Source organism: Trichosurus vulpecula, chromosome 8 (assembly GCF_011100635.1).
Source record: "Trichosurus vulpecula isolate mTriVul1 chromosome 8, mTriVul1.pri, whole genome shotgun sequence".
Classification (NCBI taxonomy): Eukaryota; Metazoa; Chordata; class Mammalia; order Diprotodontia; family Phalangeridae; genus Trichosurus; species Trichosurus vulpecula.
The window spans coordinates 77,573,321-77,591,629 of NC_050580.1; the positions used below are offsets into that span (position 1 = coordinate 77,573,321).

The 18,309-nt window shown below is 47.1% G+C and overlaps 1 protein-coding gene across 2 annotated transcripts; it reads right to left on the reverse strand.

Annotated features, from left to right (window-relative positions):
• Positions 1–833: 833 nt before the first annotated feature.
• ZFYVE27 (zinc finger FYVE-type containing 27) lies at positions 834–18,091 on the reverse strand. Of its 2 annotated transcripts, XM_036736234.1 has the most exons (13): positions 17,887–18,081; positions 16,570–16,767; positions 14,595–14,665; positions 12,019–12,205; positions 11,631–11,726; positions 10,895–11,007; positions 9,411–9,547; positions 8,990–9,061; positions 8,389–8,409; positions 8,077–8,221; positions 3,938–3,984; positions 2,886–2,967; positions 834–2,445 (listed from the first exon to the last, which is right to left on the reverse strand). In XM_036736234.1, the coding sequence occupies exons 2-13, from the start codon at positions 16,764–16,766 to the stop codon at positions 2,381–2,383; spliced, it is 1,233 nt and encodes a 410-aa protein (XP_036592129.1). In that variant the 5' UTR covers position 16,767; positions 17,887–18,081; the 3' UTR covers positions 834–2,380. The 2 variants fall into 2 exon arrangements, with proteins under 2 accessions (XP_036592129.1, XP_036592130.1); XM_036736235.1 differs by lacking the exon at positions 8,389–8,409 and having other exon boundaries at positions 17,887–18,091.
• Between the last annotated feature and the right edge of the window lie 218 nt (positions 18,092–18,309).

Consider the following 18,309-nt stretch of genomic DNA (forward strand, 5'->3'; position numbering starts at 1 on the left):
CAGGGCAGATAGCATCTGCAGGATAGACTTCGGGGCTCAGTGTCATCCAGTCTGAGATTTCTCATGCTCCAGGCTTCCTCACCCCAATCCAGAGACCCCCATAATCAGCTAACATACCCCCTTACTCAATCTGCTCTCATCACGCCTTCCCCTCTGGCCCAAGCTCTTGTGACACAGAGACAGGTGAGAAGAGTTTCAGGAAGCTACTGAGGTCACGCTTTCCTCTCCATGCTACAAGAACTAGAATTCAGGGTTAAGACACACAAAAGGCCACCCTTCCCTGACCTTCATCTGTACCGCCCAGAAACCCAACCTGACACCCAACCCTGTTTTCCAGCATCTGCTGCTGACCATGGTGTCCTCTCCACCCCTAGTCAATTCTGCTTGGCCTGTCTCGACAAGGATTGGCTCTTGTTGCACCATTCCAAAGCCTGCATTACTTAGCTTTCCTGTTCTAACCCAGCCCCACCTCTAACTCTTAGAAGGCCACAAGTCTGGCCCAAGTTTGAGTATCTAGACCTGCTTCTTCCAGTTACCCGAGGAGAAGACTTCCAACTCCTTCCCCTGCAGCATCAGAGATTACCTTCCCTAGGCTCCAGCCCAAGGTCCAGACGGCCACTCTGTTACAGCCCTGTCATGGTGGTAGCAGCTCTTTAAATAAGGATGAAGCAGGAGGAACAAGTCAGCAAAATCTCAGCTTAAGCAAAGGACAAAATGCACTGTTGTCCAAGACGGTCCCAGCACAGAAAAGAGGGCAGGATCAGAAGAATCAGAGTTGGAAGCATTTAGGGTTACAGTTACCCAGCCGAAGGTTTTGCAAAAATGGAGAGGAGTAACACAAACAGCCTGATGTTGTTTTATTGTCTCCGTGTACACAGAGATTCCTTTAGCACACCTCCAGTGGGAAGCACAGTATATCCAAGCTCTCACTTCGAAGCGGATAGAATGGAAGAGGTGGCAGAAAGAGGAGGCACAAAGATCTGGTTGACCCCTGGGGACCCTAGGGGAGCCTCCAACTAAAGAAGGGAGGGGCAGAGGATGGGGTAGGGAAAGTACGAAGTCCTGAAATATCTCAGTCTCCTAGGTCCTATGTCTCAAGGAACCTCATCGTTCCAGGAATAGTCTCAGGGTAAGGGTAGTCCCAGGTTCCTCTCTAATCTACTCCCAACACCCCCTGCTCCCAAGAACCATATAATAAATAAATAAATATTTCCAAGATAGGGAGGGAAGTGCCAGTGTAGGAAAAAAAACCTGACCAGGCTCCCATCCTGGGAAGTGCCCACTTGGTCCTCAAGAAACTAGACACCTGCCTCAAACTAACAAAAGGGTGTGGTCAGTATCAAACAATCCCTTGACTGAGCAGGCCACAGAGAGTCAAAGGAATATCCTGGCTTCACCACTACATCTCTGAGCTTATCTATAATATAGCAGAGGAGTCTTGACAACGTGGAGAAGGGATCCAGTCGGCTTGAAGGCAGCAGGAACAACTACTATTGAGGCATAAAAACACATGGTAGGAAGCCAGCCAGTTTCCCAAGCTGCCTCTCCATAGCTGAGAATCAGAGAATGACAAAGCAGGATTCAGAAGTTTCCTTCACCATCTTACTTTCCAAGGGAGTGATTGTGAGAACGGGCTGCAGTGATAAAAGGCTTCATCAATGCCTTTACATCCAGCTCACACACAGTTAACTGGCTGGCTTCTAGCTGGTCTTTCATCATTCTGCCCCCTTGACAGCTACAGTTCCAAAGGTCATGTGGTGACAGCCTGTAACTGCAGCCCTCGTAGGGGCACTGAAATGCCATGGACAGGGGGTTATGGCTGCCACCCAACCACCTCTAGCCACGCTCTCCTGGAAGGCCACCTGGGACAAGGTACTCAGGTGTTTCTGTCCCTACAGGCTGATGTGCAACAAAGGTGCCTCTCTGGCTTTGGGGATCCAGTTACTTCTACAACTCCCAGTATCACGAAGGCCATAGGGTAAAGGTTAAGCCCGACTTACAAGTAATCAGGCCAAGATTTGGCTTCACTCTAATTCTGCCCACTCTAATCCCCCATTCAATCCTGCTTCCCCTATAGTCCACTGTCTAGCAATCCAGGGGTTACCCGGCACAGAGATCTGAGGGGAGCTATCATTCCAATCTTCCAGAGGAATACAAAGGGAAGCTGGAAATGTCATCAGTGACCCCAGGGCAGGTATGTCGCAGGTAGAGAAAGGAAGGGGAGGCACCTATCCAATGTTCACACCCAGCTCTGCCCAGCTACCTCCACACACTGGCATGAGGGATCTGGGGAAACTCTAATTGCTCGCCTCAGGAGCAGGCTCAGGAGAGGAGGGTGAGCAGGCGGGGCTCACAAGGGCCCCCCTCCAGGACGCTCTTCTCACTTGCTGAGGGTCTGGTTACATGAGCCACACACAAATACAGTCTCTCTCTGTGCTTCAGGGGCTGAAAAGAAGAAAGAATTCCGTGAGAGGCATCCCACACTCCCATCTTATTCACCTGACCACAGGAAAGGGAGGCACACTCATCCTTACTTGTTCCTGCAGATGGCCGGCAGGATCAGCCCCTCCCTGTCACTAACTACAGGCCGCCCCATTGCTCCTCACACTTCCTTTCTAACTTGACCTTTAGATTTCTTTTCCATGGAAACGTTCTTGACAAATCCTGGGGACTTTATGGCTGCCGTGACAACAACACTCTCTCCCAAGGAACCAGAGGCAACTTTAAGCACTCACACTATCCATTGTTGGAAATTTTTCAAAAAAAAAACCAATGTAAACAAGGCCCCTATAACTGGGATCCAAGTCTCTCTCAGCTTGTGCTTTAAACTGTCTTCATCTTCACCCTTACCCTTTCCATTAACCCACCCTGGGACACTCACTCACCTGTGGCTCCCATAGAGGACTTGGGGACCTTGAAGGAGCAGCACCGGGAGCAAAAGCTGTTTCCACAGTTACTACAGCTGCGCTGTGAAGAGATGAGTCCCAGTAATCACAAGGTGAGTCTCTCCCTCATGGTCAGAGCCCTGTTCCCTAACTTCTATACCATTAGATCTCCCTCGAAAGCTCCCAATAACTGGATCTTCTCCAAGTCTATCTTCTAGTCTCCATGTTTCAGGTTCTCCCCAGCAGAGAGCTCACTGAAGGAACTAGGGATTTTCAGCTTCACAATAACGAAGGAGGGAGACCATTAGGGACTTCAAGTCCCAACTAAAACAGACCAGGGAGCTCAGTGGCCAGAGATCCCAGTGGCTCTCAGGTGACATTCTAACCCTCTGATGCTGGGCAATTTGAATGTCCTTTCAGTCTCTGGAAACATGCTTAAACATAAGAGAGTTAGAGGATCCAAACGTGACCTTTGCTTCCTTTATCTGACTGACGTTCATCTTGACTTGAGTCTTACAAAAAGACCAGGGAGGTGGCAGGAAGGAGACAGGAAGGACAAGGGTGTCCAGGGTTGAGGAAACTATAAAATTTTCTCATCATCTCCTACCCAACTCAATTTCTAATTAAGCTAAACATCAGTGCTTAATTAGCATAGTAGGTGCTAATAAATTCCAGTTGACTATTTTCAAAATTCAAGGTAAAGACATTAGGTCTTTACCCAGGTGAGGGTAGCAAGTGCCCTGCGAGAGCTCTGTTTCCCTTGCTCCTGTGTTTAAGTATCTTTCCAGTGGCAAAGGGGGAGACTTCAACTGTCCACAAATGGAGTGCTATGATGCCATATGAGGGTACCCAAGACATCTGCGCACTAGACTATATTTGCAATCGTAAGGTAGATAAGGCAGAAACAAATGTTAGAGAAATGAGAAGCTCTGTCAGCAAAGCAATCCACTTGATACGGAAGCCTGGACCAGCTGGGGAACCAAGCCTTGGATGGCCTGAGAAGAGGCCACCACCTCCTATGGCCCACAACAACACATATAAGGAAGACTCACCCTCTTCTTCAGCACTGAGAAGGTAGCAGAGCAGCTTGTACAGTTTCCTGAGAAACAAGAGGCAGAAGGTCATCATCTCACCTGACCCAATCCTCTGGACTCTCTACCTGATCCTCTGTATTGCCTATTTTTGCTGAAAGGGTTACATTCAGAACAATTCTCAAGCTAGTCATACTGGCTGGCAAGAGCTGGCTCAAAGACGAGAGTTTATCTCCAAAGCTGAGCATGTCCTCCTGAAAACGCCCAAGAGCCAAAAGAGTGGTTTAGGCTGAGAAGGAATGAGTAGGCCTTGAAGATACTGCATGCCCCTCAAGCCCATTTCCCCTATCCCCACCACTGCCACCAAAGTACCTGCCCTACGCCCTGCTTGCCCACTGAACCTTCTTGACTGCCATGAAAGCTTCTTTCTCATAGCCTAGAGAAGTCACCTGCCTAGCAGGTTCCGGACTCAAGGACACCTTTGGAAAGGGTGAGCAGAAAGGAGGCCTGACAAACAATGTTTCTGTCTGGGAGCAGGCATCACTTCAGAAGGAAAAAGTGGGGAGAATGTGTAGGTTTCTCATACAGAAGGAAAAGTACCAGCAACCTTTCCTGCCAAACCTGACCACTTCCCAGGTCTGCTCCTTGCAAACTACTATGCTTATATTCAAGGTGGCAATGACCCCTCTCAATGTGAGGGCCCCATTTCTCCCTCACCATGCAAATCCCCAGCAATAATTCAAATTCTCTGTGGTATGCACCGTAGGGAAAGATATTCCTACACTGGAAGCAATGAGGGTGAGTGAAGAAGGAAAGCCAGAGGGGAGAGAGCTATTCTAAGAACTCAGAATCAAGACAAAAGCACAAGGCTCCAAGGTACAATGGAGAAGTCTACCAGTGATAAAGAAGAGAAGTTATGACTGGGAGTGAGAAACCACACTGGCCACAGGAGGGGAAGCTGGCCATTCTTTGCAGAATCAAGAAGAGCCCATCTGTTCAGGCTGCAAGCGTTCAACAGTGGACTAAGAAGGGTAGAACCTGACACTAGCTATCTCAGCGCCCACCTGTCCCCCTGTCCCACTGGAAAGGCCCATGTATGAAGGCAGCAGTAGACTGGAGGTGGAAGTTGAGCCTGTAAAAGGGTGCTAATCAGCACTCAAGGAAAGGCCACAGCAGGCTGAGGTCTGGGGTGAGCTAATGTGGCAGCAACTTTCAGTTAACTCCAACAAGGAAGCAGAAATGAAGACATTTCAGAGAGTTCCAACAAGGAGAACTGGCTATGGATTTCCTCCTGAGGATCAGAGCATCAACTATAATGGAAGGTCTGAGAAGCCTTCTCTGCCAGAGAAGCAGGAGACTGATAAAAGGCAGCTGGGCCCCACCTCTCAAGAAGAAACCGGAGACCAGAAAGGAGGGTAACGACAGGTGCAGAATGCAGTATGCACTGTCCAATGGGGCCACTGTCACAATTAGGTTCACTTAAATGTTCTTCTTGGTTAGAGCATTCACTGAGGGGAGAGAACGGAGGAGATGAGGGGCTTCTATCCCGAAATGACTGACAAAAAACCAAAGGCATCAATAAAATTTACTTCAAAAATGAAAAAGATATGAAACCCAAGTTTTCTGGCAAGCTCTCACACATGGCCAGGGAGCTCCTCCTGATCCACCCACCTGATCTATCAGGTCATGCTCCTGCCACCAGGGAGAGAGCACCATATCCAGAAATGTATTTATTCTGAGATGGCCACACTGGATCTGTCCCTAGAGAATGACCAGAAACCCATCCAGTCCTGGGAGGCCCATCATTTGCAAGGGCTCAGACCAGAAGAAAAGACATTCTCTTTTGGAGAATTCTGTCTAGTGGCAAGAACAACCCAAGGACAGACACAATGTCCCAAGTGTCTAACAAAAATGCTGGCTCAGCTCTCTCTGCAGCTCCTCGAAACTTCTTTACCCTGGGGTACAAATTCGCTCTACCCCTGAAAATATCTTCTGCCCCAGAGATCTCAACTTCTGATGGACTGCTTCCTCCCGGAACTGCCAAGGACTCCTGGGCCAACCAGGGCTTCATTCCTTCCCAAGCCACACCAACGACTCAGCTCCACAAGGCTCTCTCCACTACGCTAGCACACCCCATCAGGCACCTTCCATAAGATCCTGTCTCCCCCTGCTTTTCAGCTCCCTTTTGTGGTTTGTCTTCCCCCACTAGAATGTAAGCTCCTTGAGGGCGGGGGCTATTATTCTTTCTGCCTGCATTTGTACAGCCAGTGCTTAGCACAGTGCAAGGCAGACAGTAAAAATGATAATAATAAATGCTTATCGACTGGCTGACTCACCACTGTCAATAAGCAGTTAGCTCCAGTAGCAAACCAGGGAGGAGCCTGATGCTAACACGTGATGGCAAATTAGGAAACCACCCAAGCCTCTAGTCTAGGCCATGACACTACCACCAGCCACTTAGAAAAGACAGTGCCTCTCTGTCATCACTGATGAAGGGAGAGGTGAGGGAACTGCCCCGAGAACAGCCCTTCAGATTCAAAAGCACTGGCACATTTTTCTAGGAATATTCTCTCCGCAGAGCTCTGTTCTCTGGTTTACCAAGGCCTCAAGAGCAAGCAGTTTAGTGTAGGGTCAGAGAAGCTGGTGAAACCACTACATATTCACAGGGACAAGGAGTCCTGGCAGCAGCACAGGAGGGATCAGAGAGGAATAAAAGGTCCTTGGCTTCCTTTCAAAGCCTAAAAAAAGTTTTTGCCCCTATTTGGAAAGACCCTGACTCCAACCAAATAAATATTTCCCATCCCTATTAATCAGTGTGATGATACACAGCAGGCACCATGGATAGGGAAAAATATGAGGGCCCAAGCAAGACCTCCTGGCACCAAAACAATGACTGATTTTTTCTAAGGTAAATATGAAGTCAGAGAGATTAGGAATTCACCCAATCAAGACTTCCCCTCTCTCACCCCAAGTCCAGGCTAGAGCCCAAGGTTAGCTCCTGCTAATTCTTCCCAAACAGCTCGAGCACCCTCCAGTGGATGGCCAACCCAGAAGCCGATTAGACCAGGGAGAAGCAGAACCACAATATACCAAGCAGGCCCAGGGCTACTGCTCAAGTGCCCATGCTGCGCAAAAGCTGGGGCAGGGGGCAGGCCCCATGGTATTGAGATGACACAAAAAGGCCTATGGAATAGAATGGCCTCAGACAGGCTCTGGCTCCCCTTGCAAGTCATGTGGCCCCAGAAAGGCCTCTCCTTTCCCAGGGGAGAACTGTCCAAACCCAAGGTCACATACACCAACAGGGAAGTGAGATACAAAGCGCCTAAGAAAGAAGGGAAAGGGGTCTTTACCCAGCAGGCTGCTGAAAGGAGAGGAAGTCAGACTCTTCTAAGAAGTCGCTAAATCATTTCCTAAGGCAGCCAACCGCCAGTTTATGTAGCTTTGGTCTGGGTTACAGGTGCCAGGCTTCCTCAATCAAGCTCACTCCAAATGTGCCCCACCGTGGGTGCCATGGGTACTGGAGAAAAAAGACTGCCTTTCTGACCTCTCAGCCCAGGCTTATCAACAGGGAGGAGCCAAGGTCTGAAGGTCCTTCATGTTTCCAGAAAGTGAGCTGCTCTAGCCTTTGAGCTTCAGTGTCCTAGGCCAGGCTTCTCAGTAGCACAGCCAGGCACGCCCTCCAGCTCCATACATACCCTTTCCCCAACAAATTAAGGGCTGACTAAAATACATGGACTGGGGTTGACAGTCGTTCCACAAGCACACAATGAGCTAAGTCCTAGGAGGAAAAAAGCTATGTGCTTCACCTTGTTTCCACTTAGGACTGAACAGGTGAGTCAGGGTCCTAGGTATTTCTAGAAGAATTCAAGACTTCCTAAATTACAGTTCACCTCAGAGTCAAATTATTCTACAATTCCTGGGACTGTCTGGTCTGGCATTAATTTCCCTATCTCCCTGAAAACTCATGTTCAATCTCTAAAGACAAGAAAGGAAGAACCCAAATTCAACCTCTCCATCCCAAACTAGATTTGCATCTATCCCAATTCTAGGGTCCCAGACCTAATACTCAAATCCTAATCTCTGGAACTAACCACCACCCATCTTCTCAGCCCCGACCTCCCTCCTCTGCCCCAAGCTTTCCCTCGCTCTCTTCCAAATACCGAAATTGTTGGTGGGATAACGTTTTCGGAGCTTCTCAGTGAGTCGAGACACCTTGCTTCGAATCACTTCATTCTTGCTCATAAAACCATTGTCGTGTGGGGCCAGATCATATTCCACATTGCAGGGAGATCCCTCATCATCCTCCTGTGGGAACAGTACCTTTTAGCCCTGCCCAGCAGCTGACTGGGCCCTGAGACACATACCTAAAATCCAAAGATGGAAAAGACTGCACAAAGCCAGGCAATAGGTTCAACTAACCCAACCATCCACCCTATCCCAGATCCCTTCCCCATCCACACAGTCATACTCACCAGCACCACCAGGTGGGTCTCCTGCCTCCCAGGGTGCAGGGGGGGAAGGAGAGAAAAGAAGAGGAGACAGATAGCAAAGAGAGGGGAGAGACTGCTGCAAGATGTGGACTACTCTAAGGCAACCATCCTGAAGCTCTAGATGAGGCTCAGAGAGGTTATCCCAGGCTTCCCCATTTTCTAAACCTACTTTCAGCCTCTGGGAAGTCCTTACTCTACTTTCCTTGCTATCAGAAGCCCTAAGACCCTCCCCACCCTCTTCAAGAAGATTCCCAATGAGCTGGTCTATTTTTGAAAATGAAAAAAGTAAAGATATTAAGCCATCCGATTCTCACAAAATAACCACCGAGCCACTGACAAGAAATGCATTTGCCCAAAGATTTGGCGAGCTGTCCATGAAGGCTGCCCAGTAATAATAAAACCAGACAAGAAGACTATACCCAAAAATGAGAACCCCAGAAACAAGAAAATTCATAGAAGGAACAACCCTGGATTTGAGCCCCTCATTTCAGGAGATTAAAAAGAAACTAGAGCACCAGAAGTACCTAGGCTATTAACCTATTTGGGACCCTTGGATACAGGGCTCTATCAAAAGGAGACCCACCTCAATAGCATCTTTAAATTCTTCATCTGGCTCAGCCTCTTCTGCCTCCTCCACACTGCCTGGTGTGAGGTCCTGTGAAGAAAGGCCTAAGACATCATCTCTGAAGGCAGAGAAGCCAATATCACTCACTAAGGGAAATACATGCCCCTGGCCAGATCACCATGACCGAGGATGCCTGCTCCTGCCAGGGAAGACATGCTAAAGAAGCAGGCTTTGAGATAGGAGACTTAAAAAGGCATCTTCACAGGAGAAATAGGAACCAAACCACAATTCAGCCTAAAGAAATTCATAGAGGTTGGGGCCAAGTAAGATTAAGGATTCCAAAAGAGCCCAGGCAAGAAGCCACACAGAGCAGTTGGCGCATCATTAAGGGGAGTTCACTGGCGGGCAGGTTCCAAAGATCCCAGTGCTAGATACTGACCTCGGTGGGAGTAGGGGTTGAACTGCAGTCCAGCAATGCTCCTCTTCCCCCACCATCTGATTCCAGGCATTCCTCAGTGATCGCTGGAAGCTTAGGGTTCATCCGCTGCTGCAGGGTAGCCCGGCATTCTGCCACTACTATCCAGGGGCAAGCAAGGCAAGGGTACAGAATAAAAAGTCTCTTTGGAGACTTCTCCATTGGGACTAGAATGTTAGTGCCTCGAAGGCAAGGACTACTTTTGCCTTTCTTTGTATCCCAGGACTTAGCACAGTGAATGGCACTCAAGAAGTGCTTCCTGATTGGTCAGTAGCCTACATGACTCAATTCAGCAAATCACCCCCTTATATACAGATAATGTTTTCACCCTTCTCCTCTCACCTCAGAATGTCTGGGGAAGAAGAATACCTGATGGAGAAAGACAAATCCAGATGCATCTATAGACATTTAGATTTTAGATGGATCTATGATCTCCCATTGGCAAGGATGCTCTTCCATAGCAAATCACAATCCTCTCCCATCCACAAAATTCCTACTCTCAGGCCTCATCTAGATCCTGGAAGTGATTCTGGGTCCTTGAAAGTGATGCCAACTTAACTCAAACTCTGGCAGGTACTATGAAACAGGAAGGTTTCAACTATGGTTCAAGAACTAGTCTAATTTCTCTCTCTTCCTTGTAAAGAAGGAGGACTATGGGTCCACTGCACATACCATCAGGCTACGTGCAAGTGATACAAAAGCAAAAGAGATCAATAAATTTTTTAAAAAATAATCAGGAAACTCTGAGAGGAGAAAATGTTAGGTCCTATTAGTAACATTCTCTCAGACAGTTTTGCTTAAATGTTTTCCAGGAACATACTTTGAAGGTGGGTTTCTCAGGATGTCTGCTAATAAAATGCCTTGTCAAGATAAAAGGTATCAGTAACTTTTTTTTTAAAGAACCGGTCTGGATAAGTACAGAGTGGTCCAGCACATTTTTGCCACCAGGTGATGACTATTTTTAGTTCAAACACCTCAGGAAACAAAAAATGCAAAACCCATGGACATCTTTGCAGCAGCATACCATGACTCCGAGGTCCCTAGACTGTCTCTTCAGGGCACAAGGCAGTGGACAAACTAGTGTGATCGCTACATCAAAAGTTCTCTAATCTAGGTGGGTGACTGTTGCAAAAAGCAAATCATTCCATTATCTTTGATCTCAGCACAGAGACAATGAGCCATGTGCCACAGGGGGAGAACCCCAACAGGCACAGGCTGTATCTCAGAGATGCAGCATCCATCCTGGGGCTACGAGTGAAGGTATTTCTCTGATAAGGTACTGCCCCCTGGTGGAGCAAACAGGCCTTGAGATCAAACTAGCCAGTCACAGGACAGAGGCACAAGCCCTGCATTCTCACTACAACTTCCAAAGGTTCCTTTCTGTAGCACCCAAAAGGAGTGCCCCCCTGCTACCCACTGCATGAACCCCTCCTCCCAGAAGTGCTCACCTCGGTAGAATTCCACATTTCCCAGAAAGAGAGTGCTGTTGAGAAGAGCGAGGACCCAGCACAGGGGTAACACATAGAGCACGAAGACGGAGCCCAACAGAGCCCCATAGAATCTGGAGAGAGGAAGTCAAACCACAAGGTTACATAACAGCACATGCTTCCCAAACAGGGCCTGCTTCACAGTCACGCTGAGAGCGAAGCCCAACAGGGGCCACCCGACCCATCTGACAAAGGAGGTGGCAGGCTTGAGAGGCCGAGTGATGTGCCCAGGGTCACCCACCAAAGGCAGGGTTTCTGACCGCAAGGCCAGCAAGCTCTCCACTGCATCCAATGGCCCCCAGCTCGGCTCTTTGCACCTTGGCCTAAGAACACATCATAAGGCTATACACACTGTGCATGTAGATGGTAGAGCTTTCCTTCTCCCCTCACTGAAGAAATTCACTTGCCTTTCCCCATAAGGTTACCAACCAGCTTTCCCTAGGTCTCAAGCTGGAACCTCATTGATGTTTATTGTATTAAGTCACAGAACAAAAGAACTGAAAGGGACCTTAGATCACCTAGCCCAACTGCCCCCTTTTTTAGGTGAAAAAATTGAGTCAGAAGAAATAATGCCCCTAAGGTTACACAAAAGTTGGGGCCAGAGCTAGGAGCAGAAGCCCAGTTTTCTGTCTCTTAATCGCACTGATGGGAGTGGAAGAGCTAGAGGTGTCTTCAGGGAGGGAAGGATGGGACTCACTGTGAGGACACTGCTGGGTTCTCCCAGTATAGCACACGATAGACCGACTCACACCTACAGCACAATTGATTCATGAAGCTCTCCAACTGGATCAAGCTGTAGAAGTACAAAGAAGCACTGTGAGGGGCCCCAAGGGTACCTGGGGAACCTGTGGCTCCATTTTATTAGTAAGCCCAGTAGTAGAGGCCAATGGCCTTCTTCAAACACAAATGAAGGATGAGGAAACCCAGAGCAATCAAAAGGAGAGCAGTGACAAGCCATTTCAATCTGTGAGCTCTCCGGCTCTCGGGCTCCCACCTGAAACCTGAGACCTGGCCCAACTGCACCCTGGCCAGTTATCACTCCTCCCCATCCATCCGTCATCTCCCATCTCATGTTTCACACTCACAAGCTCTTCACCTCTGCCACAGCCTCAGGCCGTGACAGCCGGACCTTCCGCAGATCATCCTGCCTCACGCTGTGATACTTCCTCCGCATCAGCTCCGGCTCAGGGAGGCGGACCCGGCACACCTCCTGCAGGTAGCCCAGCAAGGCAGGAACAGAAATCAGCAGGGCACCCACTGAGTACCAGGCACCTAAAGGCAAGAGAGCAATAGGTCAGACAAGGGTATGGGGCATCCCAGGAAATGGCAGCTGCCTCGGATACCAGTTAGGTCAGATATTCTCTCTATGGTTTCAGCACCAGCTCCTGCTTTCTAGGAGCTCCTAAATGCCTATCAGAACTCTCAAGACACTACTTTCATCTTTAGATTAAAGGAGATGAAGATTAGCCAGTTATGAACTATAATAATCCACTCTGACCTATAATTCAAAGCTCCCTTAACTAGATGATTCAAAAAAGCCAACCTCTGCACTTAATTATAGTACAAGTCAAAATATGGATTATTTATGTGAATATGTCTCATCCTCTGGCTAAACTATTAGCTCCTTGAGGAAGGAGAAATAAATTCTGATGAGGAGAAACAAGGAGAGTTATGTGAACAGATGTGGATACATAAGGAACTCATCAAATTAGATTTTTTTTTAAAGACATATATAAAAGATAAAAGCCAGGAAGGATAAATGCAAAAGCATGGCATAGTCTTGTAGAAGCAGCGTCAGGAGAGGCTGGCCAGGAAAGCCAAAGACAACAACAAAAAAAGGAAAGCAAAGGAAAACCCAAGAAAGGACAGGCCCACCACCCGGGTATGTGTAGAAACGATAACAAACAACGGACAAAAGGAAGAGCTGCTCGACTCCTATTCTGCTTCTTTTTTTCTCTGCCAAGAAAAATGCTCTTTTGACTGTGAAGTGTAAAGCAAATATGGCTGATAGAGGTGACAGTCAAGATGAGCAGGAAAATAGTAAGCAAAATCTTAGCTGCCCTGATAAGACTGAGTGACTATGCCCAACTGAACAATATACTAGCATGCTGGAAAGATGGTGAATGTGTTTACCGAGTCACTGTCAGTGATCTTTAGAACATGAAGAATAAGAGAATGGCTGCAGGACTAGAAAAGGAAAAATAGTTGTCCTGATATCCAAAAAAAAAGGGAAGGAAACAAATAGAGCCCCCAAACAAAAGGCTGGTAAATCTGTTAAAATTCCTTAATCTATTATGAAAGGGACAGTAAGGAGCATATAACAAATGAAGCAGTTGTAAGAAAGAGCCAGCATCAAGACAGAGGTGATCGCTTTTACATGTAACCAGGGAAAAATAAAATACTAGATAAATACAAAAAAAAAAAAAAAAAGAGGTGATCAAAGAATATGAATAGGCAGTTTCTAAATGAAGAAACTAAAGCTACCAAAACCACAAGGGAAAAGATGCACCAAATCACTTATAATTAAAAGATAAACAAATTAAAACAACTGCGGTTCCACTTCATAGCCATCAGACTGATGACAGCAAAAGACAAAAATGGCGAGTGCTGGGAAGAGATGTGGGAGGACAGGCCGGCACACTAATAGCTGGCCCAACCATTCCAGAAAGCAATTTGGAACCATGCCAAGAAATCATTAAACTGTGCTCACTCTCTGACCCAGTGATATGGCTACCAAGCACATGCACCAAAGAGATCAAAGGCAAAGGACCGATTACATACAAAAATACCGATAGCAGCACTTTTCATTGCAGCAAAGAACTGGACATGAAGTAGATGTCTGTCAATCAGGGAACAGCTGGACAAACTGTGGCTTATGAATGAAATGGAATATTACTGCATGCTAAGAAATGGCAAATATGACCAATCCAGAAGGATCTGGGAAGACTTGCATGAATTGATGCAGAGTAACCTGAACAGGACTAGAAAAAACAACTCAAATTGTTAATTAAAGGAAAACAACTTCAAAAGCCTTCAGAACTCTGATCAACAGTTACTAATCATGAATTCAAAAGACTGATGAGGAAGCGAGCAGTACACATCTTGTTGGAGAGCCGATGGACTACAGGACAGAATAAGATATCTTCTGACACGGTCAAAATACTGACTTTTGTTTTGAATGACCATATTTATGTGTTACAAGAAAGGGCTTTTATATGGGAGTTAGTACATAGTGATAACCATGCAAAAAAAGAAAAGAAAAGAAAAGCTGACGGCTATCTGAAGCAGGACTTGAACTCAAGTCTTCCTGTCTCCAGATCTTCCACTGTCTCTACAAAGCAAAAACCCTTTCTCTGCAATTCTGAATGCCATTAGCTTCAATGAATCAGCTTTTTGGGAGCAAAGATGGAAGGAGACCGTGGGTGCATCCGGAAGAGCTGCTTGGTATAAAAGAGAGCAAGGACAGGATGCTATAACTGGCACGGCACCAGGGGCTGGCTGCCCTTGTTCCTTGGCACATTCTAAGCATGTTAAATACTTCCAAGTGGCAATAATATCAAAGTAAAAAAGAGAAGATACCTCTCACTCATCCTCAACCTGCAAGTTTTCTACCTCTCGTTAATATGTGGGCCCTACCTCAGCCCCCCAAACCAGTTCTTACCCTCATTCAGAGTGAGGAAGAGGAAATTGAGGCCCAGGCAGGTCAGCAAGGAACACACTGGTGCCTGCCACCTACAACATAGAAAACCTTGATCAGTAAAGATAGTGTTCCATTCCCTCCTACAGAATATCAGAAAAGGGGCAAATCCTGTATGGTACCACAGAGCCAGCAAGCAGCAAAGACAGTACACATGAGATTGAAGAGAAATAATAAAGAATGAACAGGCTTTTCCTTTAGTCAAGTAAGGAGTGGGGAGAGAAGGGAGGCCTAGTAAGTATGTTAGGGGTAGGAGGGGAAAACCTGTAGGGAACAAGTCACACCCTAATCCTCATGATGGGAAGAATGACCGTCTCAGGAGTGCTTCTTCTGGGGATCTGTGGGTAGATTTCAGAGGGTCCATGAACTTGGATGGAAAAAAAAAATCACATCTTTCTTTTCAGTAACCTCCATTTGAAATCTGACATTTCTTTTACTTGTTTAAAAGCATTCTTCTAAGAAAGGGGTCCAGAGGCTTCACCAGCCCTACCAAAGGGGTCTACGACACAAAAAAAGGTAAGGTCCCCCTAGACTAAACCACAGCAGCCTCTGCAAAAGCATACCTATGGAGGAACATATTTAACCACTTTTTTAAAATTACTTCAAAATGCATAAGGGTGTGGTCTATTCAGGTGTGGACTGAACCAGATGACCTCCAAGGTCTCTTGTAATTCAGAGTTTCGTGATTCTATGAAGGCAGGTTTTATCATTCTCCTAAAGTACACGACCGTGAGTGAGTGAATTAGGAGAACCTGGGGAAGAGAGAGTAGTTACATGCATCCCCTTTAAAAGGAAGTTCAGTTCCTGTAAAGAAAAGGCTCAGAAGAGCAAGATCTCTGTCATTTGATCTCTTGATTGTGAGCATAGGGTCATCAGTGCCCAGCAGAGATCAAAAGTGGATGCAAAGAAGATAAGAGATGGAAGCCAATAGCAATAAAGAAATACAAAAATACACTTACGACTGATTAGTCTTACAATGTGGGCTATTTATTCTACCTAACTGGACTATTTCCTCATTTTCCAAATAAAGTTAATTTCTCTGCTTTTATGTAAATATACTTTTCTTTGGGGAAAAAAACCCAAAACCTTGAGACTCTCTGGAATGGTATTTCTCTGACAGCTATACCTAGTGTCTGAATACTGCCTACCTCATCCTAATCAAGTCCCACTGATTACCTGATAGCAATTAACAATGGTACAGTAGGTAAGACATAAGAAAGCTCTTTAGAACTAATCCTGAAACCCCAGACTCTTTGTGGTGTGAAAAACACCATATTCCCACTGAAGCCACTCTATTGTTAAAGCTTCTTCCATGCTAACTTCCCCCTTCACAAAGACTACCCACAGAAAGGGCTGCTCACAGAAGAGTGGCCTTTTAGGAAACCGTGGCTGATTACAAGGGACTGATATCATCACTACAGACTGAGGTTAAAAGCCTTTCAAACACCAAGTGCTCTTTACTAGACAAGGAACACAGAGCCAAAGAACGAGCTTATCTCATACACTCAGGCTCCTAAAGGTACAGAAATCACAGGCTCCAATAAATTTGGGTGAAAGGGTTTTAACCCAAGCTCCATCTTTAAACAATCTCTCTACATCCTCAGTTTTATTCCTCTTGGAGGAAAAGAAAGAATCCACTAAAATACATTAATATGCTATACTGCATACTGTGTCCCCTGTTAGGCTGTGAACTCCTTGAGAGCTGCGACTGTCTCCTGCATTTCTTTGAATACTCAGGGCCAAGCACAGTACCTGGCACATAATGTAGGTGCTAAATAAATGCTTAACGACTCAATGCTACAGGCTACCCAGCTTGGCTGCCAGGAGTCAAATCTAAGCTGTAGTGACATTCAGCCCAGGTTTCTGAATGGCTATTACAACAACATAGGGAAGCAGAATGTCCAGGATACCAGACATCCCTACTCCATGAAGACCATACCTCAGCAAATAGAGGATCCCATCGCCTGCATCCTTGAGGGGCTCCAAGTAGAGAACAAGCTTCTTGTAAAACAGGACCAAGTTGAAGAGGTCAAGCACTGGAGGCTTAGGCGGGGCAGGTGGAGGGTCGGGTTGGGCCTCAGGCACAGCAGTGGATGTCCCCTCCTGCCCACAGCCTTCTTGTTCTAGTGCCTGCATCCTACATTAAGTTAAAACGGAAATATTAAATACAACACATTAATGAGGAAAGGAGTAGGTAAGGGGAAAAGATAGGAAAAAAAATCCCCTGGATCCTCTAGATATGCTCTTATTTACCTACAGATAATGATATTTTTACATTCCTACCCCCCAAAAGGATAATCTGGTAACTTCTTGGAACCTGTCTGTTATTGCTTCAAACCATAAAAACTCTTTTATGAGACTCAAAGAGAATTTACCAACTCCCTCAAATCCTTTCTCTAAAGAGGAGGGTAACCCATCAAATATGGATTTTGTTCCCAACTCCAAAATCCTGGATACCTCCCACAATCCAGCACATCATTTTCCCTGAATATCTAAGAGCTGAACCAGAACAGGTTTAAAAATAGAATTAAAAAGTAAAACATTTAACTGTAAAATTCCCACCAGTCACTACCAGTCCTGGGCGGGAGGGAATCAGGTCCCTCTTCCTTCAGCTGATCATTGTGGAAAGAAAATTGGACAAGAAGCTTATTCACCCCTGGTCCAGAGAATCTTAAGAGTAAGAGTTGGAAGGTGTCGACTTAGAAATCACCTAGTTCAAAAGCCTTTGAACTTGTTTAATATTTTGATAACTATTTCAATAGAATTAGTTTCTTTTGTAATGCTATGTATTTTATTTCATGCATTTAAAAACATGCTTCCGAGGCTTAAAAACAGAGACAGTGTGATCGCTACATCAAAAGGTTCTCTAATCTAGGTGGAGTAACTGTTACAGAAGACAAACTAACACACAGAGGTTAAGCTACTCTCCCAACAAATAGGAGAGCCAGCATTCAAAGCCCCAGGTCCTGTGACTCCCAATTCAGCCGTCTCCCCAAGCATCCTTCGGGGACAAATCCCTTCTGCCCTTTGGACTCCAACGCAGACAGACCCGATCATTGCTAAGGTCACTCTAGCCCCGAGCCCTAACGATGGTGGGGGCCCTCGCCCACTGGCCCGATGCAGCTCCCCGCCGAGCCAAGCACCGGGAGAGAAGCGGAGGGAGGTAAGGGGAGGGGAAAGGGTCCCCAGGAGAACATGCACACAGTCAGGGCCCGCCGCCGGGGAGAGGCTACCCAGGAGTCCGAGCCCCACGTACCCGACCTGCGGCCCGCCGGCCGGGATGGCCTGTTTGCGACTCTTGGGATCGGAACCGGGACCCGGGCGATACCCGGGTCCGGTGGGGGCGGCCCGGTCAAGCGCGCAACCCCCAGCCTCCGGGGTTCAGTATCTTCCCCTCCAGAGCAGCTCCTGTCACAGCTTCCGGAAACCTCGCCGACATTGACGTTTACGCATCGTGCCCCGTGACGTCAACGCGTCGGCTCCGCCTCCTCCCAGTCTCCCAATCATCGTCCAGACTCCCCAAGGATTGAGAAGGAGGCGTGTCCACAGAGGACCCCGCTCCACCCCCCCACCCTCACCCCACCCCCGCCTCCGCCCAAGACTTTTTTGCATACTTCCTTCTTAGGGTCGCCCGCGGTAGCGATGCGCCTGCGCGTGTCTTTCTCGGAGCCACTGTGTT

Excerpts from the sequence above, each read along its gene's own strand:
- ZFYVE27 (XM_036736234.1), bottom strand. The coding sequence starts at position 16,766 with ATGCAGGCACTAGAACAAGAAGGCTGTGGGCAGGAGGGGACATCCACT. Across the intron at positions 9,062-9,410 it reads CAACCCCTACTCCCACCGAG|GACCTCACACCAGGCAGTGT; the intron begins GTCAGTATCTAG and ends CTTTCTTCACAG. Across the intron at positions 3,985-8,076 it reads TTATCCCACCAACAATTTCG|GAAACTGTACAAGCTGCTCT; the intron begins GTATTTGGAAGA and ends CTTGTTTCTCAG.